General features: G+C 39.9%; 2 protein-coding genes across 2 annotated transcripts; one reads left to right on the forward strand and one right to left on the reverse strand.

Moving 5' to 3' along the window:
• The first annotated feature begins 471 nt into the window (after nucleotides 1–471).
• Nucleotides 472–17,550, forward strand: LOC144658893 (transmembrane protein 135-like). The gene is made up of 14 exons (XM_078519391.1): nucleotides 472–697; nucleotides 3,358–3,485; nucleotides 4,242–4,368; nucleotides 4,890–4,955; nucleotides 6,320–6,366; nucleotides 6,678–6,722; nucleotides 7,280–7,381; nucleotides 9,529–9,623; nucleotides 10,344–10,423; nucleotides 11,518–11,581; nucleotides 12,313–12,389; nucleotides 13,170–13,268; nucleotides 14,880–14,947; nucleotides 16,027–17,550. Exons 1-14 carry the CDS (start codon nucleotides 542–544, stop codon nucleotides 16,127–16,129), a joined length of 1,257 nt encoding a protein of 418 aa, XP_078375517.1. The 5' UTR covers nucleotides 472–541; the 3' UTR covers nucleotides 16,130–17,550.
• A 4,830-nt stretch (nucleotides 17,551–22,380) lies between these two features.
• On the reverse strand, nucleotides 22,381–25,599 carry LOC144658854 (frizzled-10-B-like). Its single transcript, XM_078519335.1, has one exon. It carries the CDS (start codon nucleotides 25,524–25,526, stop codon nucleotides 23,532–23,534), a length of 1,995 nt encoding a protein of 664 aa, XP_078375461.1. The 5' UTR covers nucleotides 25,527–25,599; the 3' UTR covers nucleotides 22,381–23,531.
• Between the last annotated feature and the right edge of the window lie 539 nt (nucleotides 25,600–26,138).

The following is a 26,138-nucleotide window of genomic DNA, read 5'->3' on the forward strand; positions in this document are numbered from 1 at the left end:
CCGGTGGCGGAATGAGGGGAGAGGCCCAGGGAGAACAGGTCCACACCTACCCACCCCAATCTTGTCATGGCACGAAAAATTTTAGTGCAAACTATCTTGGCAGGGCTACTTTAGCAGCATTATCGTTTGCGATCCCTTGTTGTTTTAAGTTAAACTTTTTCTTCTTGATTACCTTTTACCTTCTGTAGCTACTTAGTTGTTCCTTGCTGTTCCTCGGTGTCGCTCCTCCGTCTATTTGTTGCTATGACCGACTTAACACACTACCGACCAAAAAAATCAATCTTATTCTGTAGACGCATAAGTGTAGAAATTAAAACACAAAACTGCTGGAAAATATGGGGTTCACTTTTCTTCGTACCGAGTCATCTTCAACCTCCATCAATGGTTGTCAGTAATTATATCTCCATCAGGGAGGGGTGGGGTGATCTTTGAACTTATCCCCAGGTCTCTCGCGATCAATTCTAATCAAAATGGCGGCTGCTAATGTTCGAGACCCACACTCCACAATTACGTAAGAACTTCTGATCATTCTGTGATCAACATGGTTGTTTTGTCTAAAATACTAAATTCCTTTTCCACGACGCTTTCGTGTCACGAGTTAGCACACACATGGACTTCATCATGTCCTGGAGCGGCCGCAGAAGTGTTTGGCTCGTGCATGGTGGAATCCTTGAAGATTTATGGCCTTCTTTATTTTGTGAGTAATATGACCTTATATCAATTACCCTCGTGAGTATCCTCAATACTAAAAAAGTACGATGTAAAGAAAGTTAAATCAAGGCCAGGTCACACTAGAGGAATGTAACATTTTCTTTTCCTGCAAAAAATTTCGCGATGTTGAAGAATAATAAGCTTAATTAGCTCTACGTGGAGAAAATTTGCAAGCACTTGTTGTGTAATAGTACATGTATATTGAACTTGACACAGCTGATTTGCAAGATCCTATGAAGAACTGTCAGAAATTGTTAATGTTGAAAAATTGGAAGCACAGTGGATTTAAGCCCCATTTCCTTTGAAATGTTATTTTCCCTGGGGTTATTTTGTTAAACCCACACGAAGGGGGTGGGAGGAGAGAGAAGTATAGTGTGTGAAAGAGACAGCTGTGAATGTCAGCAGAAGGGAGTGAGGAATGTGATCAGGATGGGTACAGTACTCCCCTAGCCCAGTGGAAAGCGCCCAGGCGCCCCGCAGGGGAGGAATGAGAGGGGCTGTTCGCAGGCTATCCTGAACCAATTTATGTTAGTGAGCCAAAATTGACAAATTATGAAGTGTGTGGATGATGTATCAAGTTGTGCGTTTTAGAACCTGTCTTATACCTGCCAACTTTTTCTGGGTCAAAGGCGTGAGATTTTTATCCTGAGAGTGCTAGGATTTCCAAAAACGATACGACAATGTCCGAAGTTTTCCGAAGACGTTCAAAGTATTCCGAAGACGTTTCCAACATCTCCCGATCCCAGTGCGTGGACGTGTTTTGCTAAACACGACCTCGTTCCCAATGCTTTTTTTCGTCATAACTCTGTCATTTTGGGGAAGGTATCGCCATTTACTCATTTTACATGGAGTTTTATTTTCACACACTGGTTTGAGATTACATTTTTTGGAAAATGTGTTGTTTTTGGTTGTAATAACTCACATTTTTCGACTAGGCGTGAGAAATTGGTTCGTAAGCGTGAGTTGGCGTGAGATCGAAGTTTTCAACTTGTAGGTGTGAGACTCACGCCCAAGGCGTGAGAGTTGGTAATTGTGAAGAACAGCTCCCGCTAACCGACTGTCGGTCGACTGTTGGCCGACAGGTTACCAACAGACTACCGACAGGCCACCGACAGCCCACCGACAGGTTACCGACAGTTTCCCAAAACAGACATTTTACTGTAAAACTGAGCAGTAAACACAGAAGTAAACCCGACGCAGAAAGCGATAAAAACAGATAAGCTCAGGGTGTATGGCGTTTGTGGGGGGGTAAAAAAAAGTTTTTTAGGCAAAAAAACCCAGACTTATAAACATTGTATTTCATTGTGCTACGGTACTTACTACAAAACAAATCGACTCCTTGCCAAGATTTTCTTTTATACAAACTTCAATCTCTTATAAATATATCACCTACGTAACTTTAAGTCCATAAGGCAAGCAATGAAATCACGTTCGAAGATGATTTTATCCAAAACTCAGGCCAAAACAGTGCAAAAACTTCTCCACACACGCACTCGCTGAAGTCGCCCTAGAATCCTTTGCGACCCCTTCTGAGGGGGAATGAGACTAAAGCCTGGTTTTCATATGTCGGCAAAATCCCAGATGATCAGGGATTTTACCGTTTCCCGACCATCCCAGATTTTGCCGTATATCGGGAAAATCTAGGATCAGAGTCGCCTTGATCGGCAATAACAGACGCCATTTTTAGTTGTGAGGGGCGGTGAGAGACTGGAGCTAAGCAATTAAAAGATTGGTAACGAGCTAAAACTATCGCCGACGTCCCCGACACTAAGAATTGGAGTTTTCATATATCTTGAACGATCGCCGACCATCGCAGAAATCTGGGACCCGTCGAGAAAATAGAAATGCTCCCGATTCTCCAGATTTGTCCCCGACCATCCCAGACGATCGGGGATATTTACGATTTCAAGTTTTCATTAGTCGGCAAAGTCTGGGACGGTCGGGAAACAGTGAAATCCCCGATCGTCTGGGATTTTCCCGACATATGAAAACCAGGCTTAAGTTAACCAATCCAATATGGCGGAGAAAAATGGAGTAGCTGTGTTCGCGTAAATTCTCCGGTCGATTTCGGCAGCGCAGAAGCTAGTTTTAGGCTGTGATGACCGAAACTCAGGAGTATATACCTTTACTTTCAATTTCTCATAAATTTTGGGGTCCGTTACGGTGGAAAAACTTAAAGAAACAAAAAGGTTAGTGTTTACCGTATAACCGACAACTTACCGACACCTTACCGACACCTTACCGACAGATCACCGCCTGTCGGTCGTCTGTCGGCCGACAGTTGGCCGACATCATAGCCAAAACCGGTCGTCTGTCGGCCGACAAACGGCCAACAGACGGCCGACAAACGACCGACAAACGGCCGACAGACGACCGACAGACGACCGACAGTCGGTTAGCGGGAGCTGTTCTTCACAATTACCTGAGAGTTGGCAGGTATACTGTCTGGCACTGTGACATGTCTTGCTACTAGGTCTTTAAAGTAATAAATAAAACATGAGAGACAGTGTTTCATTGGGATATTCAAACACCCTCTCTCTCTCTCACTCACACAAACACACTCCACATTCCTCTAGATGGTAGCCCATGACACTTAAAGCAATATTTTGGCCTTCTGATTAATTAAATTTGATTTGTGGGTTTTAGGTTGGTGGTATTTTGAGGAAGGCAGGTGTTAAATACTTCAAGTACCAATATTTACTGGACGTTATCCGGTCGTCATGTTTTCTGGCTGTCAATGGGGGAGGATTGGTCCTCAATGTCTGCCTTTTTAGGTTTGTCTTAGCTTGTGGAGTGTTCATTTAAAGAGTTGAGATTGTCATACTTGTGACTGGAATTTTAAACTGTATTTTCTTAGGATAAGCAGTGGCTAGATGTGCATTGCTATTTTTGGTATTCTATCATAGCAACACTAATTATGTTGAGAAATTACTTTTAGTACAAATATGTACTAGATTTATCAATGTACAAATCAAGGTCATTTTGACATTAAAATTTATTGCCATGTCAACATCAAAAGAGGTCAAAGATACCCCATAAGGGGTGACTTTTTTCAAGTTTAGCTGAATGTTTTAATCCTCTCTAATCATGTTCCTTTTGGCTTTTCTGTGATTCTTTTGAGTTCTTCTACAGTTTTAATCCATTATTGTGATATTTCAGTTAATAGACCATATTTGCATTCTCGGTATAGGACTGGAACTAGCTTGCAATGGAGGCTCATGCGGGGGAATATCATTAAAAACAGCTTCATGTCATTTGCATTTGAAAAGATTACCCGCATTAGCCTCCATAATTTTGCAAGCTAATTCCAGTCCAATACTGAGAATACGAATAAGGCCTATTACTACCCTATTAGCCGGTTTTTTGGTTTTGGGGGGGGCCTTTTTTTTTTTTTTTTTTTTGGTTTTTTTTAAAAAAAACCCAAAAAAAAAAAAAAAAAAAAAAAAAAAAAAAAAAAAAAACCCCCCTTAAACTGCATGACTTACCGTTAAGCACCTTTCACCTGAAGTGCATTTTTTTTTCTTTTTTAGAAAACTTCTAGGATATTTCAGCCATATCTCGGTGGTGTTTTACCCTGGTCTTGTAGCATCTCTTGCAGCCATCCTAGTTGAGAAAAAAGGCCGAAGGGGCACACTAGCACTGTATATGACAAATTTGGTAAGTGGACCTAACGCTTACAGGAGGTGCAGTAGCCTCATGGTTGATACACTGGACTCTGGTTCAAGACGTCAGGGTTTGAGCCCTGGCCAGGGTTATTGTGTTGTGTTCTTGGGGAGGACACTTAACTCTGAGAGTGTGGCACAACAGAGAGGCAATTTAAGGCACTGAAGAAAGACAATTTGACCCAGATTAAATGCTGGTGGTGAACCCTGTGGTGGACTAGCATCCCATTCAGGGGGGAGTAGAAATACTCTTAAATGCTTCATGCTACTGAAACCGAAATAAACTCTGGCCTGATGGGCCACTAGGCTCAAACTCAGACTTCACCTTTTTACCCAATCCTTTCATTCTCAAGATGCGCCATTATTCAACTACCCCTTGCATTATAACAGTACGTTATCAAAAACATAAACTGAATACAAATTATCTTGAACTATCACTTATTCCTCTGAACTAAATATGAAGAAACATAGCAATAAAATGACTGGTTTATATAAAACTGATCTCTGTTATATTAGGCTGTTGAAACATCTTATAACATGTTAAAGGAGAGACGACTGATTCATCCAGTACCCAATGGAGAGGTAATTTTATTACGAATACTGTATTTTTATTTACCACCAGTTCTGTGTTTTTTCTTCAAAAGAGTCCCTGACTGGCTTGTTTTACATAGTTTATCATCTTGAGGTTTATTCCATAGTTTAACTCTACAACGATCACTGCTTTATTTAAAATCTGTTTGCCATTCCCCACGAAGGCGGGGGGGGGGGGGGGTGGGATGGGGCAGGAACTATTAAATAAATACAGTTGACTCCTGATAACTTGAACCTTCAAGGGAAATTGAAAATTGTTCAAGTTATCGGAAGTTCAAGTTATCGGGAGTTGAAAACAATTAGTGATCGGAAATAAGGGAAAAAAGGTGTTTACTAGGAACATCCCTAGAGACCGGCGCCGCCACGTATAAAAACTTATTATGCAAAAACTGAACTGATTTTAACTCTGATGAAGGTAACAGAGAGTTACCGAAAATTTGGTTTTATATGTTATTTACCAACCTGTTAAACCAATTTTAAGATCAGATACAAACCAAATATTTTATCATGTCAAACACAGATTGCCCTAATAACATTTACTGATTTTCTATTCATTCATTTTCTCTTGATACAGTGTAGACTAGTGTACATTTTAAACAAATGTAATAAAAATATAGAGAAGCCGAAAGAAAAAGGAACAATATATTTCTAAATCACTGTATAATTCAGAATGTAATGTAACGTTAAACAAAGCAAATTAGCTGTGAACTTTGAAGGCTTCAAAGAGAACAATGCTATAGGCTACTGCTGCAAAGTTTATGCGATTTACTCTTTTTTGAGAAATAGGCAGTCAATTCGCCCTGGCAATAATCCTTTAATTATAAAGTTTTCTTACGTTTTTATTTCAAAATAAATTCAACGTTTTGGACTACAGTACACTGTTTGTTTTGACTTGTCACGTATTGAGAGACATGGTTCGAGTTATCGAGGGTAAAATTATTATTTTGAAAATAACCTGAGGGGAAACGAATATTGGTTTGAGTTTGTGGGAGGTTCGAGTTACCGAGGGTTCAAGTTACCAAGGGTAAAATCACAGTTAATGTATAATGGAAATCAAGGGGAAATCGATTTTGGTTCGAGTTAGCGCAAGGTTTGAGTTATGGGGAGTCGACTGTATGTTTAGTAGGGTATGTGCAGTTCCATGAGCAAACTACCGAAAAATATTAAAACATTGTATCACAACAATGCAAAGTTGTACCAAAAAGAATACAGTTAAATCTGGATAACTTGATTCCTCAATAACTCGAACTTCCTGATAACTGGAACCTTTTTCAATTTCCCTTAAGGGTTTGAGTTATTGAGATTCAACTGTATCTGGTTTGACTGGTATTTTTTTGGCTTTCTTATTTTGGTAGATTCTTTTGTTCTGTGCAGCAACAGCAACAATGATGTATCTTTATAGGTAAGATACTTACAAACCTATTTGATAATAAGGTAAGGTAAAAATGGTTAACACTTAGTTGATTATCAACTGGAAGCTGGTGTTACGAGCGTAAGCGCTTCATCAGAGCAAAGGGCTTTTCAGAAATCTTTCTGGCCTTCTAGTAACAACAAAAACAAATTGTTTAATGTTGGAAAATGGCAGAGAAACATTTCCTGACCTGGACAAACCAGGAAATTACAAGTAAAAATAAGACAGTGCATGTTATCTAGTTAAACTCCATACATTTTACTGTGTTATTTATTTATTTTTGTCTCTCTCTCTCTTCTTAGGAAGAAGGATGGACTTACAGATGGACTTTTGAATAATTTAGTTAGGTATACATGTCATTGTGTTATATATAGCACCAAATTCTCAAAATTAACATATGAAAGTGGCTTCGGTTTTAAACTGAAAAGAGAATTACTAATAAAAAATACTTTGATCTTTGATCAAAACCTCTAAAAACGGTTACATTAGAAGTTAGTATAATTTCAGAGGTGATTATAAGAATTGAACATTCTGATGTCGAGAAGCTCGGATAATCACCCCGCGGAGGAAGCGACTTAGCCAGCCCTGACATCCAGGCAAGTAAACAGGCGTTGATACACACACTGGACACCAAGGTGACCGAATTTGAGATGGCGAGAAATGATGAAACCAGTAGAATTTCCCACCGGACACGAGCGCCTGGAGTCACACAAGGCGACACATCTCTCTAGTTTTTTTTTTCCTTGTATAAAATAACGATGAAAAATGTCCCACGCGACTTTGTTTCTGTTTTCTTGTTTGCTATCGTTTTTTTTAGTTCTGATGATCACCTCAAATAGCCGGCAGGATTTTGATAATCACTCGCCTTCGGCGAATAATTGTTAATTATTGGTTTTCTTTGCAGGTTTTTTATGGGCCCAAATGGTTCTGGACATCGACAAGAAGTTGATGCTTTACAAACAAGTCATTCAATCGACAAAAGAGAAAGTCAGATGCAAATTAGATGGTTAGTATAGACTGAGATAATTTGTATCTATAATTTCTTTGTTGTAGTTGGATACTCAGTGGCCTAGTGGTTAGTTCGCTGGACTTATTGATCTTTTAGTCTGAGTTGTTGTGCTGGCTGGGGACATTGTGTTGTGCAGGGTTTACACAGTCTTGAAAAGTCCTTGAATTTTAGGGGGAGTCCTTGAAAAGTCCTTGAATTCCATTTTTTCTTGAAAAGTCCTTGAATTTTCTTCAACTTTGAATGTAGTGGGGTCAAAAGAGAATTGCTTTACATAGACTTTGGTCTTTTCCTGTGTAAAGCAGCTTCAAACACTGAAAAAGCCAGGTGTAAAAGCAGCTGATAAAGGGAAATTGAGAAGCAAAGTAATCCAACTGCACATGTGAGTTCAAATGTCAGTGAAACAAATTCACCAGCAGTTTAGTATAGTACTCTTAATTGTCCTGTGCATGCTGCATACATTCTATGCATTTAAAAGCCTCTAAAACCTGTTAGCTTGGACTGGAAATGTGCATTAATGTACCATCTGTGAAATTACATTCCTGGTAGGTGGTCCTTGAAAATTTAGTTTGGTCCTTGAAAAGTCCTTGAAAAATGGTTGCAATTTTTTGTATGAACCCTGTTGTGTTCTTGGACAAGACACTTTACTTTCACTATACCCTCAAACTATTTCAGCAACCTGACGTAATGCTGGTGGGTAGCCTGTGATAGATTAGCATACCATTTAGGAGGAGGTTCCAGGGATTTGTCCCAGTGAAAAAATCTCACAGGATCCTAATGGATCCTCACTGATAATCCTCAAAGATCTTGTAGAACCTCGCAAAGACTTTTCAGGTCCCTACCCAGTTGTTGCAAAGACCCTAGATATACAAATTACTGGAAGAACCTCAAAGTTTTTGCGAAATGCTCAAGGTCCCTGCAAAGATCCTGCAGGTTCCTGCAGGTGCCCTCCTCAGGTCCCTACAAAGTTCTTTGCAAGACCTTGTAATTAAGGATTTTTGAATACAGTCAACTCTCTCTTATTGGACACCTCTATAAGATGGACACCTCAATAAGACGGACACCTGGTGATGGTCCCTGTCCTTTTGCAGTCATTTTACTGTAACCAAACTCCCTATAAGACGGACACCTCTCTAAGATGAACAACAGACACTTTGAAATCATTAACGGACACTAGAGGATTGTTTTTTTTTAATCATGTTTTATTAGTGAAAATACTTTCAAACTTCGCAAAGTTAGTCGATCAGTGCCCTAAGGATACGTGTATACCAAGCTTACTAACCACAAACAGTGACGCTTTAACGGATTACTTCTTTGCTTATGTATATGGACACTAAAGAGATCATTCTCTACTTACAGTATAACAGTTTGTAGAAGCTCTCGATTTTTGCTTTAAAAAGCAAATACAGTTAGCAAAGGTTTCTTGCATTGTGCAAAGGTTTAGCTTTATTATTTCAGAATTACTGGTGTCATGTTACCTCGAATCTCTACAGAGCGGACACCTTTCTAAGACGGCCTGGTCCCGGGGCTGGTCCCGAAGTAGTTGACTGTATCTTTTAAAGATCTTTTGAGGATCCTATATTAATCCTTACTACATAAGATTCTTTGGTTGGAATGGATTCTTTGGTTCCTTTGGTTGAAAGATCCTTAAAGGTCTGATGAGGTTTTTCACCTTGGTGCAAGAACAGACTCTATGAAGAAATGAAAGGGGGCTCTGCTGTCAGGATTGATTATCTTCTAAGGCGCCTGGTCAATCAGTAGGGGGGGGGGGGGGTGGGCCGAAGCAGAAAGGGGGTTGGGTCATCAGTTTTTGAGCCCTCGAAAAGGGGTGGGTTATGTAGTTTTAATTTCACATAGGGGTGGGGTCGTCTCATTTATTTATTAACTTTTAACTATTTTAGTTCCAAGAAAAATATCAGTTGTATTCATCAGTATAAATTTTTAAATTTCTTGACGTGAGCAGTTTTAAATGAACTTCTAGCAATTTGAGAAGGCCCAAATATAAAAATTTTCCTGGGAGCATGCTCCCTGACCTACCTAGATGGCTTGGGATCATAACATCAGTTTTGCCTGTCTCTCTTCAGCCTGCAAATGGATATTTTCATGTTCTTTTTATTCAATAATGTTGGTACAATTTTGTGTTGCAGGTTAGAGCCGACTTTAAAGGCATTTGGTACTGGATATGTTATACAACTAGCACCTCTGCTCTTAGGACAAATCAAGTCAATATTTAAAAGACCAGGTCTGTATGATTTTTTTTTTTTTTCTGGTCATCACAGTGTCAATTAGTCATAGCAATTTTTCTTGGACAATTCTGTCCAAGAGGGAAAGGCTCAATGAGGTTACCCTGTATGAAGCACTAACCCATGAAACAAGGCAAGACCACAACACCGGGAACTCCATGCCCTACTCTTTGCGATAAGTGTGTGGGTTCTTTAACATCCCCTGCTGACCATATAGTACTGGAGATGCAGGAGACGGGGCCTACGGTTTATCATCCTTATCCAAGAAGACTATTATAACATCTACAACCCTCCAAGTTTATTTTTTTCCTTAGTGTCCATTTGGCCACAGACTGCTCAAGTTTGGTCGCCAGTGAAAAATTTTAGTCGTCAAATTAAGCTCACGCTTTCAATCCTTCTTCTCAATTTTAGTTGCCAGGCTGGCGACTTCGGTTCCAATTAAGTCGCCAGCTCCAAAATTTTAGTCGCCATGGTGACTAAAAGGTGGTCTTAACTTGGAGGGTTGATCTAACCATTTGCAGATGACATTGCAAAGGCAACACTTTCTCCTCAGTTATTTAAAGACCCTGAGTGTTGGTCTGGTCGGGGAGTCAAACCCAAGACCTCCCGCACAACAGTCTGATGTTCCACCGACTGAGCTAACCGGTCGGCAGTTGCAAGCAAATGGCAAATCATTCTGCTGGTACATGATAGAGTTTTATCTTTTTATGTCCGGTTAGGAAGACTATTAAGAGCTTTTTACAATGCGGACTGCATTAGATGTGGCTTATTCCTGGGAAGTTTTGTGGCAATTTTCAAGGTGTGTTTCTCAAGATTCATTTTATTTTAAAAGCAATATCAGAAACCCATAGGGTTGAAACATGTAACTCTCTATGATTTGCATTGTCCAAAGCATTTGCACATTCGTTTCCAGTAAGTATCATTTAGAAAATCAGTAAAAAAAATAACCAATCAAAATTGCAATATTTGGATTAAATTCACAGCGCCCACCAGCTCGCGCTCAACGACGTTATCTTGATAAAATTCTCCTGTTTTTTCGTCGGTAAGTAGTCTGGAGAACATCACTTGGATATGTTTAATGGATTTCTTTAGTTTCTGTAAGAAATTTAGGTCGTTTAGGTCGGAAATTTAAGTAACTCACCGCAAAACTGAAAATGTTGTTGCGTGCGTCATTATGTGTGTAAAGCATTCACATACAAACTCTTCGTGTTTCCAAATATGGTACTTTGCAAAACTAAATATTCAAACGCTGTGAACCCGCATTTCATGTTTCAACCCTTATGAGTTTTTGGCAATATGAGCGATAGTCAACTCGGCTGGGCCTCACTGACTATTTTCTCATAGACACATTGGGCTTCTAGTCTAATGGTATTTATTGTAAGCGTATTTATTGTAATAATTATTGTTGATAACAAATCATTTATTATTGTAAGGGACTTGGTGTTTCCCTGATGATGCAATCAATGTTTTTAACTTTTAGCAAGTCATTTGTTTTCTATCTCTGTCAGGGGCAGCCTGTTCCCAGCTCTTGGTTGTTATGGGAGAGTGAATAGCGTGGGTGAGGGAGGAAAAAATGAGGTGGGACGAAGGCGAGATCTAAAATGGAACACAACGGGCGCAGACCGTGCTCGCTATCTTTTTGACTGACACTTCTTTCAAGGTGTTTACATTACTGTCAAAATAAGCCAATCAGAGGGTATAGCAGCTCCTGCTATACTGGAAGAGGGTCGTTAAAGAAATTCTTACAGGCTCTTCTTCCTTCGCTCGCCTTCCTCCCCCCTCGTTTTTTGCCTCGCTGCCCCGTGTTTTTCGCTTTCTCCTTCAACTACCGAGAGCCTGGAACAGGCTATGTCAGCTGGGGAGTAACCTAAAACTGATTTTCTTTTTCTTCAGATTGTTGAGTGGGTGTTGGAACTTCTAAGAAAGAAGAGAGACGAATTTAATGCCCTTGTTGCAGGTAAAAAACCGTTAAAATTATAATACAGGAAAGCAAAGCCGTTGGCCTTGTCTATATTTTGCATGTGTCATCTGAAACAGGTTTTAAGTGAACTTATTTATAGAAACCCCTTGGCAGTGGCCGATCTTCAACGACTGGGGATAGTGTAATCGTTTAAAACTCCTTTTCCTACATTACTTACAAAAAACGTTCGGAGGATTTTAACTTTAGTGTCTGAAAATAAAACAGTCGGAAATTTTTAAGGCTCCGAAATTTTAAGCGTCCGAAATATTTACAGTACAGTTTACAGAAACAAATCCGATGTGACAAGGAAGGGTTTTGAGATGAGAGGAATAGTGGAAGCTGTAACTAAAGATCTAGAACCAGATGATCCTTTTGAAGATATTGTAGCAGATCATTAAGTCAGTTTGAGCGTCAAAGCTTTTAGTTTCCTTTACGGAGCGAACTCTTGTTGAGACACGGCTTGAGATACGTAATGGTTTGATAGTATTTGTGTTATTTTCGTGTCGGTGTATCTGTAAAACCTTGAGGGTGCAGCAAAACTATCATTTTCACAGTTGTTGTTTCAGTCTTATTCGTGTTTTGTAGGCATAAAATTACTTTAGCTATGTTTCAGCAAAGTATCCATAATTTGTCCGAAATCAAATAAAAAGTGTCCGAAAATTAAACGACCAAAATAATATTTATAGACCTCTGCATGCACGTATTGACTGCCAATGTTCTTGTTCCAGGTGGTTTAGCTGGTCTGTCCATGACATTTTATAGAAGTTCAAGTATAGCATTATATCTAGCTTCAAAAATTTCCGAGGTGAGAGTAAAGATATTATTTGAAGTTGTTTATTCTATAAGACTGTGAGCTTGTCCCTAAGAAAAGTGCAATTTCCCATCAGCAAAAAGTCTCAAAACCTGTTTTCCTTCGTTTGGTCCCAGTGATCCTTCTACACTGGTGATAAGCGTGAGCTTTTGGCTATTGTATTTATTGTTTTTTTTGCCAGCTATTAAGAAGAGTCAGTAATGTATTCCAAATGTATTGTAATTTATCATCATCATCATCGTCGATCATCATCATCATTCAGTTGGTAAAGCCGTCGAGCCACCGCACCAACTGTCGGACCAATGTGATGTAACGATGCGATGTAACTGTAGCTAGCTCTGCTGGAAGTTGATTCCAGTCTGTGGCAGTTATTGGAAAGGGCAAAAACTTAAAGACGTCTTTTGTGCTGTGAGGAATCTAAAATTTGAACCTATGACTGTTACGCGTTCGTGTTTCCTTAGCACTGAACATATCCAGAATTCACAGTTGTTGGTCAAACCTGACAAAATGTAAGGAGAAGGAGGAGAAGCCTTGGCCAGCGGTCCCCTCCGGGTTTCCCGGTTTCTTTGCGTGAAATTTTTTTCTCCCCCCTTTGTGGGGCCCCCCCCCCCCCCCCTTTCTTTGGGGGGGGGAAAAAAAGCCCCCCGGCCGGGACCCCGCGACCCCGCCCCCCCCCCCCCCCCCCCCCCCCCGGAACTAAGGGTAACTTCAAAATAGACCAGTATTTCATACATCATGTACCACGGAAGTACACGTTCTTGTCTTTAATTGCAGGTTCTGTATAAGCATGGTATAGCAGCTGGAATTCTACCTTCAGTACCTTACGCCGAGATTTTAACCTACACAGTCTCAACTGCATTCCTTTTTCACGCGGTAAGAAAGATTTCTTTGGTATCGAAAGTACACCTTCTCCTCATCAATTGTATTTCCTTGGGGGGGGGGGGGGGAGGGGGAATCTCAGATTTAGAGACCTCTCTATGTTTCAATACCGTATATATTGTAATGCAAAATTCTAAGATAATGGTGGCTTTCTAAAGACTATCGACTACTGTAGGATAGCCGTAAAATGTTCACAGACTGATTTTCTCGAGAGCGCAAGCCGCAAAATGCAAATGGTGGTAGCCTGCGAATACAACCGCCTCTCATCGCTCCCGCTTACTTGCACGTAGTTGCGGGAGCGATGAGAGGCGGCTGTATTCGCAGGCTAAAGTGGTGGGGGATTGAACACGAGTGCGAACGCTAAACCAATCAGAACTCGCAGCAAAAACATGTGACTGGCGGCATGCCCGGGAAAAGTCACCGGAGCTAAATCATCACGGTTTTTGTTTTTGGACTTTGTGGTTGGCTAAATAGTAAGTAATAGATAAGTAGTAATAACAGCGAAAAACCATTTGGGCCCTTTCATTTTGCTTAGCGTAAGCTAATTTAAGCTATTCTGTGGTGATTCCCGCCTGATTCTCTTTTAGCACTCTGGACTTGTTCACTTGCGACCGGACGCAAGCACAAGCGCAAGCATAACAGCTCTTATTTCACCGTGAAAACGGCCTCGACGCAAGCATAACACAAGCGCAAGGATCAATTTTTTTCCTTTTCTTGTGCTTGCGTTCGCGTTATGCCATGCCGGTGAAAACGAAACACCGCACAAGCACAAGATAATTTACGAGGTCTGCCCGTGTCTGCCTAATTAAAACACTCGTTCCAGTTTTCCCCGCATCTGAGCGTTTGAGCCTTGTTACTAGTAAACATCGCGTTCTTATGCTTGTGCTTATGATTATGTTGGCGTTTTTTTTTCACTTGGTACAAACTACACATGCTTGCTCTTGTGCTTGCGTCGCTAGTGAAAACCAGGCTTTAGTTGTTTAAATCTGGGTTTTGCTGTCAGATCAATGCAGTCTGCTCAGTTAAGGGACAGTTCATTTTTTTGAGATAGGGGGGGCTGGTGGGATTGAGGGGGCGCCACCGAAAAAATTTGCTTTAAAGGGGGGTCAGCCAAAAAATATGGTCTGTAAGGGGGGGGGGGTCACTAAATATAATTGTCATTAAGTGTTGTAAAGAGGCTCTGTAAGAGTAAAAAAAATTGCCAGAAGCCCAAAATACATTCCGACCTTTTTTCCCGGGGAGCATGCCACCAAATGCCATTAACTCAACCAAACAGCTTATGTTACAAGTCTTGTACACGATAAATTCTTTATCACAGGCTCGAATATTTAATTCACTGAAGTTTTTTGGGGGGGGGGGTCATGGAAAAAAAATGATGAGGGGGGACAGGCAAAAATTCGATGAAGAAGGGGGGGGCATTATATATAACAGTGACTATCTATCAAATCCCACCAGCCCCCCTACCCCATAAAAAATGAACGGTCCCTAAATCTTGTCTAGTTTTAGCTATCTGTCCCTTTTCAATTCCCACTACTCCATTTCATTGCGTTCAGACATTTCTCGTAGACCCTGATTATTCTAACTGTTGTTATTTGCTGTTTTTAGTGTGTCTGGGAAGTGCACAGTGTTCGGCCGTCGTATTGGCGCTATCTGAATGTGGTCACGGCCAGGAGGTTGGGGCAAACTCATAGTTCTGTTATGTATCATGCAAGTTTACAGCAAAAGTAATATGGCTGTTATGCAAGGGACAATGTTGCAGTTAAATCTTATGACTCGCCCAAGAATAAAAACATAAAAGAGAACACAAGAAACTCGGGGGATTTAGATTTAGGAGATAAAGAGAAAACAACTTTTTTACAGTGCAGTGGTTGTGGTAGTTTTGAATTTTCTCTTGAGTGAGAAGTTTAGTTAGGGATAGATAAGATTTATGTAGCAAGAAATTTTATCTATATTTATCCGTTCGATTAAAAATATATATATGTTTGTACGATTTAGAAGTGACTTGTAGGAATTACAAGTGATGTTCTTTTTAAATTGACGTAGCAAGAGAGTTTATATATATTCATACGAAAGATTTAAAACAGTTATTATATAGACGCCAATGAAATACCAGGTCATCTTTCGCGCGAAAAAAATCATATCTTCACACGTGAAGCATAACATGTTATCTTCACATGTGAAGATATCGATTTCGAAACGTTTCCTGACAAGTTTGCGCTGTTTCAATGCCGAATGAGTCAAAGTTAATCGATATAAATCGATTATTATTCGGAAAAGTTCAGAAGTATTCGTCCTACCTTCGGACAACATTGTGAAAATCTTCGGAGATCTTCGGAAAATGGTCGGAAATCTTCGGAAACTCGTCAAAAACATCGTAATTAGTAGGTTTATATAATAAACTGAATAATACATGGCTGCTTGGAGATATGAAATTTATCTTTTCGTGTTCAAGTCGATATCTCACTCGTTCGCGCGATTTGAACACTTGAAGATAAATTTCATATCTCTGCGCAACCATATTTTATCCTCTATATATTTTGTATGGCAGGAATAAAGTGTTAAAGTAATTTTATACTTAATACTAATGTATTGTAATGTAAAATTGAATTTTTCAGAGTAAAGAGAGTAATTTTATACTATAAGTTAATTCAACACTTTATACTTATGTATTGTAATGTAACATTTAATCTTAAGAGTATTAGAGAGTGTAGAAAAGGGGAAGAGAGTTTGTTTGTTTGTTGTCTGCACGCAGGTTTTGTGAGCTAAACAGAGAGAAGGCAGATGAGTTATTTGGTACAGACAGCGCCAGGTTATTTCCAAAGGATGACTTGTACCAGTCGCTAAAGAGGAGGTAGCATTGATAAAAGGAGCGAATTATAAATATTAAACGGAAAAGAGTGGTTTTCAATTGAGTGTCGCAAGTAATTCGTGTTTGTTTTGGTGTTGCTCTATACTATGCTTTGTGATTGTTTTTTTTTTTAAAAAAAAAAAACGCACGCCACCTATTAGCCAATCGGATGCGGGGTCACACGCGTTTTCCCGCGCTTGGTGCCTGTCACGTGTCTCTGTTTCGAGTTTTGACTGATTGGTTTGTTGTGTTGTTTTCTTGTGCTGTGATTGGCTCTTGTAATTTCTTTGGTTTTGGCTTTACCGCACTCAATTGAAGACCGCTCTACTGAAATTCTGATAACGAAATACATGGTTTTAAATCTATTTTGGTATTTTAAACATGGTGTATTTCTTGTAATGACGGCTTGTAAAAGCAACGGAATTTTGTTTTGTTTTTCTTTCTGTCTACTATAATAGCGTGAAATAATAGGTGAAAAATAAACGGCCTGTTTTTCCAGGCTATTGTCGAAGATATTAAAATCGGTTTCGCAAAGTTTCTTCTTCTGAAAAAGGTGCAAGTCTGTTGTGGGTAGACAAGGAAGTTTTATTCTACTTCAGCTAGTGAAGAATCGATTTCAATTTAATTGCTGTGTAATTTAATTTATTAAATAAAAAAAAATAATGGATTAATTTCTATATAGTTTTTGTCATACATGAATGTTACCATTTCTATTAATAAGAACAAAACTTACTAGTATATTTTTGCCATCATATTTTGCAACAATAGTATAACATTACTCGACAAATGACAAGTACCCATTAGAAATTGAGGATGGCTAATGATGACGAGGATAGAAATGGATTACAATATAACCTTGAAAACACGGAGGTTATGTTTTCAACCTAGCTCCGATTCTCAGTTTGCAATCTGGCAAAAGAGTTTGCTATAATTTGTTTTTGTCCATCAAAAAACTGAGAGAAATTTTCGATATTTGTGTTCCTACAGTTTCAAGTTGGTTGTTCGTAATCTGCAGCGATCTTCCAACCCCGTTCCCAGGGCTTTTCCCTGGGAACGAGGTTGGCGATCTTCTTCAATCTTAACCATCCTTGTTCCTTGTTGGTTTAATGTAAGATCTTTAGTTATTCTTTCTACATTTAATTAAACTATTACTTAACTTTTGCTTCTATTCATGGTAATTTGGCACGCGGCAAAAGTCTATATTACCTACACAACAATCACCTTACAAATATTTAATTTTCAGCATTCGACTCTATCGCACATGAATACATATATTTCTAAAGAACGTGGAATTTTTTCAGATCACGCGAAAATTCCTTCCCCTTTTTTCGTTGAACATTTACCTTCTGTAACTGATAGTAGCACATTTTCTGTTTTATACTGAGCAGTGGCGACTCCAATAAAAACCCTTACGAGTATCACACGAAATCGCTTTGTTCTTTAACTGTGTTGTGAAGAATTTGTGTCCATTTCTTTTCCATTTGCAATTTTGATTGATTAGTTGCTTTTTAGATAAATAGATTGATTGATCGATCAGTCAATTGATTGATTGTTCGAACGGTTGTTGGTAAATTGATTGATTGATATTGATTGATTCCTCAAAACCGGAGAGCAGTGCAGGGCTTTGCAAGTGCGTTAGCCATTGGGTACATTTAAGCCATTTTTTAAGCCAAAAATCTTAAAATGATATAAAAATTGAACAACATGAAGTGATTTTTTTTAGGCCTGCGCAAGCGACGTGACGTTTTAGAAGCATCTCAGCGGAGCCTGCGAGCAGACTCTATGTCTTCTACGTCAATTGTTATACCCTCGTATAGGCGATGCAACACCTGAAAAATAAATTTTAATTAAAATTAAACCTCGTGGGAAATTTGATGAGTTTTTAATGTTTGACAACAAAGAACGGACTTGTCCCAATTTGTAACGTGCGCTGGCGAAGCTAGTGGGTACAGAAACGGGTGGAATTGTCATTCAAGGAAAGGTTAAAATGAGCAGCACGGTGGCTCTGAGCTCGAGTCAGCCATCTTCTCATTAAACAACGTTAAATTAAAATGTCCATATTCTTCTTTTTATGGGGGACGCTAACTACGGCGGTCAGTTTTCTGACACCGAGAGAAAAAACTCACAGCGAGAGAAAAAAACCAAACTGGTCTAGTCTGGATATATCAACGGAGATCCTTGTAAAACAACAATTATCAAAAAACGTCGTCTCCGGCGGGATTACTTAAACTCCTCTTTCAATAGTAGAGACTTTTGTTGATAGGTTATTTCAGTTGACTGAGTGCTCATTTTGAAAGGGTGTGAGCTCTGTAAATTCCTTCCGCGTGCACATTAAACTTAGCAAGGAAATGACATCACTCGAATAAAGCGAGAAACTTTGACCTCCGTAAATTTTGGACCCACGGGTTCCGTTGTTTTATCCGCGACACCCGACATGCCCCGTACTCATTCCAAAGCTTAGACATCAGTTTCTTAAAAAGAAGTTTCTAGCTCAGTAAACATGGTTTGTTTCATTCTAAACGTTTTATCCAAGGCTTATTGACTTGAAAATTTCCTGTAGTACAAAGAGCTTATTTCAAGTTTTTTTTTAAATAAATAATGTATTTAACACTGCTGTGCTAATTGTGGACACAGTAAATCGATAAACAAATATTATAAATCGAATTGAAACTTGTTAAAACACCCCAACTGGCAGGAGGCTGACCAGTTGACTATTAACAAAGCGTAGAGGAGTTGAATTCGAGACCACCGAACACAAATCCAATCTAGTGACAGGGAGGTGGATTTGAACCCGAGACCTCTGGATGTACTAGTCCAGCGCTCTAACCACTAGGCCGCACTGTCGCAGATTTTCAGCTTTTTCACTAAACGCCTTTCGATAGTATTAGCTACGAGGTCGAACAGGAGAGATTCGTGGGTGTGATTTCGCGGAAATGACTATCCAAGGAATATTTGTTCCGGAAGTTGTGGGATCAAATCCCACTTTACTAAGGTAACACAGTGTTTATGTGGCTAACGCCCGTAGCCAGACAAAAAAGGAAAAGACTGCATACAAAAGGCTTACAAAGGAAAGGAAAGGAAAAGGTTAAAGGGAGCGAACAAAGATTGAAAATTAGGGCAAGCCCAAATATGATTAGTAGAGGGGAAACGAAAAGAAAGGAAAAGAATTTCCCTTCCCTCTCTTCTTTCACCGTGCTCGCCCCTAACTGTTCTTTTTTCCCGCCCTTCTTTCCTTTCGTTGGTTTGGGACTAAGCACAAGGATAACTTTATTTAAAGTTAATGAGATCTACCAGCTAACTGACAGGCATACCACTAAAATAAATAAAAATTAAAAAGTAATTTAAAATAAAATAATAACGATAATTACAATAACAGTTTCCTTGAATTGCCTGTAATAGTAATTAATTAACTTACTAAAAGTAGTAGAGCTTCGAGTGATAAGACTAAAAGCACAAGTTTTATTTACAGTTTGCTTTTGAATAACAGGTTATTAACATTGGGAAGACTCAAGAAACTCCTCATCTTTGATGAAATCCACCTAAAACACTAAAAAACAGTTTTATTGTAATTGCAAACGATTGATGTTGAGCGAGTAGCGAGTAATCTTCATATCAATTCTCCTTTCTATTAACTTTACATTCTTATTGTTGATACTTGGGAGAATTTTAAGGAACATAATCTTGGGGCGTGTCTACTTTTATGCTTTTCTTTCTTGCATGTGACGCGAATGCGAATTGAGATCGAGCAGCGAGTGGCGAAGAAAGAAAGATTTTTTCCCTTGCTTGCATAATTTTAGCCTTTCCGACTTTTCCGATCGCGCGGTAGAATTTCAGAAGCAAAAACCGCCTGTCCACAGTCTTCAACGGCGCATTATTATCGTGAGACACTCATAAAAGTTGATTAATCAGCTCAGAGTTGGAAGCTTTCATGAGCTAATTAAATTTCAGGAAATAGGCGTTCTTGATTCAGCGGCAACAGATGCCGCCACAATCTTGGCAGAGAGTTCTGTCTCGATATTTTAGCCGGAAAAATGATAACCCGCTAATATCTGAGGCCGTTCGCACGCTTTGCTGGTCAGGGTACACCGAAACCGCTTCTCTTCTTCTCTTTTTCATAAGTCACCGCCAAAAAACTGCGACAGGAAACCCAAACACACACAGGAGTCAATTTTTAAGTCTCCAAACCCAGCGACTCCTTGCACTTTACAATACAGGCAAACAACAACAACGGCGAAAAATCTTGGTGGTCTCTTGTCACTTGGATTTGCCATTAAATTCTCATCAGTAAATTGTACTTGTTTATTTACCGGTTGTGAAGTTTACTTGGCTAATTATCCCTTAATTGCCAACAGAGATTAACATTTCACTTCTCCCTACATTGTCGAGCAGCAGGCGAGACGTTCTGATCAAAACCAAATTCTCAAGACTTTAAGAGCTTAACAATAACATTATGCACTTCGGAGGGTAAAAGCTAAGAATCATCGCATCTCAGTTTTTCAACTATCTAAAACTAATGAAAGGATGGCTCTTTCCTTAGCCAAGGATACCACAACTGGGTCCGGTTTCCTAAAGCTGAATATTGTAAATTATCTTTTCGACTTGCGATAGGTACCAATATAAAAATTAAAAATGTATTTAAATCAAGAAGGATGTATTGCACAACTCGTCTTGTAGTTAATGGTCCATAACAGATCTCACTTGGACGAACTGGTCTCTTTCGTGCATTAGCATTTTCGTTTATGTAGTTTAGAGATTTGTTTTCGTGATAGTTCAACATCAGTTCATTTCCTAATGGATGTGGTGTTCCCACACAAAGAATAAAGGCAAAAGTGGCGCCTGTGTTCCAAAATAAATTGCGCCTCAGGGAACTTTTAAGAGATTTGTCGGTTTTGGATAATAGCACGTCTTTTGTTCGCTGTAAACAACTTGAGGTTATCTTAAGATAAAACAAAATGGATTTTAAATTACAATTAATGCCAACATTGGATTTTAGCCTTTTCAATATGTGACTTGATGTAACCAAATGTTCTGGATGGGTTTAGTTCGAATCCCCGTTGAAAGTTCTGAGAATAATCGAAGATTACTTACTTTACGTTCAAGAAGTCCATTAAAATCCGCTCTCATCCGATTTATGTCAATTAGAATAAAGAAAGCTTTTAGGAAACGGCAAATTTATTTTGATTTTTTTTTTTCACTCGCTAATTTTCGACAAAAGAATGCAGGGTACCTGGGAAAAAGGGTTAATTTTGTTCGTGTTTACATACTCGCCCCCGATGTGTGCGCGGTGTGCGATGTGTGCGCGGTTTCCTGAAACGAAGTTCGTATACGTGCAATTATTTACCGATCATGCAATAAATGTCGTAACTCGAGATATGAAAAGTGATATCGCAGGTCAATACTAATCAGTCACTTTTTCAACCAAAAGCTAAGGCCGGAGAGCTTAAATCCATTTTCACCTGTGTTTAAAAATCCTTTCGTAGAAAAGTATTTGTAATTTGAATACTTACAAACGAGTCGTGAAAAGGAAACTAGGTGCTTAGCGTCACCCATAAAGGTCAAACTTCTGTCATTCTGACCAAACTTTTTATGCCTGTTTTAGTTCTTTTCGTCAAGGAGGCATACAGATCTTATAACAACAATCTCGAGTTCCGATCTGATTTCTATTGAAGGATATTTTTGCCTTTTGTTAATTTCTACTGTCCTAATTTTTCGCCAAGAATAATATCACCCTCGACGCGATGGCATGGCCTTTGAGCCCGGAAACGGTATACCACAAGGGACATTTTTATGGGCAATTCGGTTTTACGCCCGGAGACAACCTTAACAAGATACAAGAAGTTTTTCCGTGTCTAAAGCTTTAGGGTTTGGCAGACGTGTTTCGTGGTCGAGTCCGGTCACCCCTTGAACGTGCTCTTATAGTAATTGTTTGTGTTGGTTTTAATGAATGATTAATTGGATTGAAATCAAAGAAGCCGTTTTCTTGCATACTGTGGGTGATCAAGTTTTAAGCACAGTTGTTTTTGAAAATCTACTCCACAGTCGTCTCGCTCAGTTTTTGTCAACGTGGTTTCAATACCGCGACGCGCGGGATCTTTCGTAATTGTCGAGAACAAAAATGCTTTATTGGAAATGTTTATTTCTTAGTGACAGCTAAATGAAAAATCTTATTGAAAAATTTTCTCAGAGATTTCAGATGTCATGGAAATCAATTACAGTAGTCAATTTCACTTGACATCGACCAGTAAGGAAACGCAATACTGTCATAAAAGATGAACTTTATTTTCTACGACAACAAGACTGAAAAAAATTCAGACGTACTGAAAACCACAAGCTGTGAATGACAAATCTATGCGTATTAAGTTGAATAGCACGATGAATTTTATATGTCAGATATAAATAGTGTTTAATAATTGAGAATAAAGCGTGGTAATTTACATTTTGGTAACACTTGCTCTTCCACTGGCGTTATTCCTAAACTCGTAGCTATTTAAACGGCGATAACATTTGAAACCAGCAGCGTATGGAACGCATTTATGCTATATTACGGCTGATTGCGTTTATATATGAAAACCTGACGCGAATTAAGCAATCAAGACTGTTGACAACCTAGCGAAAATATGAATTGCAAATACGTTCTTCTCTGTAATTACATTCGGCCCCTCCTGGGCGAAAAATCCACATAGCAAAAAGTTAACAACTAACAACATGGATTCTCAGCATGGAATCGGGATAACACCGTCTAAAGTTATCTTTGACCGTTTAAAAATGTATTGTGCAGTTAAAAGTTGTAAATGTTCTCGCCTCATTTAGTTAAGGAAACTCTTAACACTGTTATCGCTTATAACCGAATAATTTAACAAAGACGCAATAAAGGCAAGATGTTTTTTGTCCTTGTCGCAACGCTAGCGCTGAAAGCGCTGTGAAACAAATTCTGTGAAAGCTTCTTTTTTCCGACGCGAGGACGTGTCTGAATTTCGCTTGTATCTTTTCTCAATGTTTTGATATTCAACAAACCTTTTCATCAACTCGATTCTTTTCTCAAGTGGAAGTAATTAAATCCGCGGGACATGACACGATTTCAAGTTTCGTTCCATATTGTCTCAGAACGCCGCTCAATTCAATACACGTACGTGCGAGCGTGGTCTTTTTCAAAGCGCTTCTTGCTTTCCCGTCGCGCTATTTCGCCGTAAAAATTGTCGGTGAGCGACCGACTAAGACTGATTTTCCTTCCTCGAAGGCGTGCTGTATCATAGTTCCTAATCGCATAAATCGGCCATCTGAAACCATATAGGTGTCAAAGCGTAACGCTGATCTGTTTTCTTTTACGAAAAACTTTTATTCATTCGCGGCCGGTAATGTTTCTGTTTTTACCGCGCGGTCAGACGAAATATTAGCCTGTTTATTTTCTCTCACACAGAAGCGCCAGCCGCGACACTGCTCGCTTTGCTTTGAGGCAAACTCATCGTAGGAACAGGCAGCGAAGTAACAGCTGTTGAAGAGCTTTGCGAGCAAGGGACTGGCGCGTTAAATGCGTAGGGCATGTGGCTTGCCGCGCTTCTTGCTTGATTTGATTTGAAACTGTTCGATGAGTGCTGGGATGTTGGCGTGAGCGGTTTCTTCTCGGCGGATTTCTCGGTATCGCCGTCGCATTTTTTTCGGTAAAACCTACGCCAAGATTGGCACGTTTTCGTGGACCAAATCCACATGTTCGATGTAATGCCCACCGCTAGAAGCATAAAGTATTTTACGGTGAAAAGTTCCACGCTCGGGCCTTGATCCTCCATGCAAGCCTCGTCCCCTTGACATCTCAAAACGTTCATTCGCCAGCGATCCATATTTGCGTGCTCGTAAAAGTAGCAAGCGACCACGGAAGTGACGGGGACGGTGTACAGAATGGAAAACACCCCGATTCTGACCATGAGTTTCTCGAGTTTGTTCGTATCAGTCTCTTTGTTTTTCAAAACTGTGCGAATGCGGAACAGCGCAATGAATCCCGCCAACAAAAACAGTGTTCCAACAATGAGATAGAAACATAACGGTGCGAGTACATACCCCCCTAGGTTTTTCTGATCGCTGTTCCCCACATAACAGATCCCGGTCAGCTCATCAGCGTCAACTTTTCTCAAGATGAGTACAATGATGGTCTGAACGGCGGGAACCGTCCAGGCGACGATGTGAAAATAAGTGGCTTTCGCTTCGATCGCTTCTTGTCCCCACTTTAATCCCGCGGATAAAAACCAGGCGAAAGTTAAGGCAACCCACCACAGTGCAGAGGCCATTCCGAAGTAATAGAGCATGAGAAAGACAACTGAGCAGCCAGCGTGGTCTGCAATATTCATCCCCGCCGCGACCACATAATGGTTCGCCTTGTCGCAAACAATGTTCTCCGTGCCAGCGATTGCTCTCACTATGAAGGCGATCGAGTAGAAATTGTAGCACAGCGACAAGAAAATTATTGGCCTCTCGGGATATTTAAATCTTGTCGTGTCGATCGCGAACGTTAGGACGGTAAATGCAGTCGAAAAGAAACACAATATGGACCAAACTGTGACCCATGTCTGAACAAACCGTCTGTTGCTTGCAGTGAAGAACACGTCCTCTCCGCACTTGGGAACACACATGTCGTATTTTTCGACGGTGACAAACTTCGGGGCGAGCGCATTTCTTGAGTCGTTTTTGCATAAAGATGGAATACTGACAGCTCCAATATCGGTCTGATTGGGATATATTTGCCCTGCATCCTTGCTTGTAGTCGGAGAAACTGTTGACTGATCGGGTCCCCATGAGCCGGGCAGTTGTCCTAATCGTTTCAACACTTCTTTATATTTTGGATCCATTGAGTCGAAATTTTTCCAAAATTCCGTCATGTTCACGGATTGGTGATCCAAATTCGGCGCGGCCATGCACAATTTGCTAGGATCGCTCTTGGCGCGCGGGTCGCCTTGAAACGGCATTTGACTGCAATCCAGAGTATCGGGCCAGTCAAATCCAAATTTCTGCATCACCGGAGTGCAACCATTGCGCGCAGCTTCACACATAGACCTACAAGAGTAGATCGGATGATCGAGTCCTTCAGCACACATAGGCGCAAACACAGAGCACAGAAAAAATCGCAACTGTGGCGCGCAGTTCACTGCCACCAGCGGAGTAAATTCGTGAATTTTGGCTGCGGCATCCTCTTGGGTTTCTTGGCCCAAAAAGTTCGGGAAACGCGTTGTGTTGTAGCCAATGTTCGCGCAAAGTGGGATCGTGATTTTTTGACATTTCGATTTTTTCCCCAGCAATCCTGGCAAACAGACAAGAAGAAAGATGAACAGTGGACCCAGAGAACGGCTGAAAGCCGACATCGATCTCCTCGGGTGCTTCATTTCTTTGTTAAAAGACTGAACTAACAAGAAACTCATCCGTCACTTTACAGAGAAAAGCCGCAACTGCAAGTAATATCCATTGATGACTCTCATTCGTTATTTGCTTTGAAATTGTAAATGTCAAACCTTACCATGCCTGCTGCGCCTGTCAACCTGTCAATCATGTCTTTGTTTTGAAGACAGGTGGTTTGTTGCTATAGTTCCACCTCGTCGGCGAGCCAATCGGATTTGAAGTGGTCGGAATTAAAGGTGCCGCAAGATGAGCTAGATGAAAGCGCGACGACGCAATTTGCGGTCTTTGTCGGGGCGTTCTTAGCAAGTATAATAATACACGTCCAGCGGAAATTGTTCTGATTTTTAATATTCAGGAAGCGCTTCTGTTGGAGATTTCAGCAAGTTATTAAAATGCATTTATGCGATGTTTTCCAATTATCACCGAAAAACGTTTTCCCCGAGGAATTCTAATTAACCTCTGTTTTGGATTCTGTGCATTTGCGATAACGCCAGTTTCTTTCCAGACGCAATCGGGTGAATATAGAAAACCTAGAAAGTCAATTCGTTCGATACAAGAAGCAAGAAGTTTTTGAAATCTTGTGTTTCGTCAATTCAAAAGCTTATAGTTTCTGATCAAACATTTTTCTGAAAGTG

The sequence above is a fragment of the Oculina patagonica genome, chromosome 6, assembly GCF_052425735.1.
Source record: "Oculina patagonica isolate OP01 chromosome 6, crgOcupat, whole genome shotgun sequence".
NCBI lineage: Eukaryota > Metazoa > Cnidaria > Anthozoa > Scleractinia > Oculinidae > Oculina > Oculina patagonica.

What these genes read in the sequence shown, in the direction of transcription:
- LOC144658893 (XM_078519391.1), top strand. Translation starts at nt 542, where the DNA reads ATGGTTGTTTTGTCTAAAATACTAAATTCCTTTTCCACGACGCTTTCG. An exon ending in AGTCAGATGCAAATTAGATG is followed by an intron (nt 7,382 to 9,528) that starts GTTAGTATAGAC and finishes TTTGTGTTGCAG; the next exon opens with GTTAGAGCCGACTTTAAAGG. An exon ending in TAGCTTCAAAAATTTCCGAG is followed by an intron (nt 12,390 to 13,169) that starts GTGAGAGTAAAG and finishes CTTTAATTGCAG; the next exon opens with GTTCTGTATAAGCATGGTAT.
- LOC144658854 (XM_078519335.1), bottom strand. Translation starts at nt 25,526, where the DNA reads ATGAGTTTCTTGTTAGTTCAGTCTTTTAACAAAGAAATGAAGCACCCG.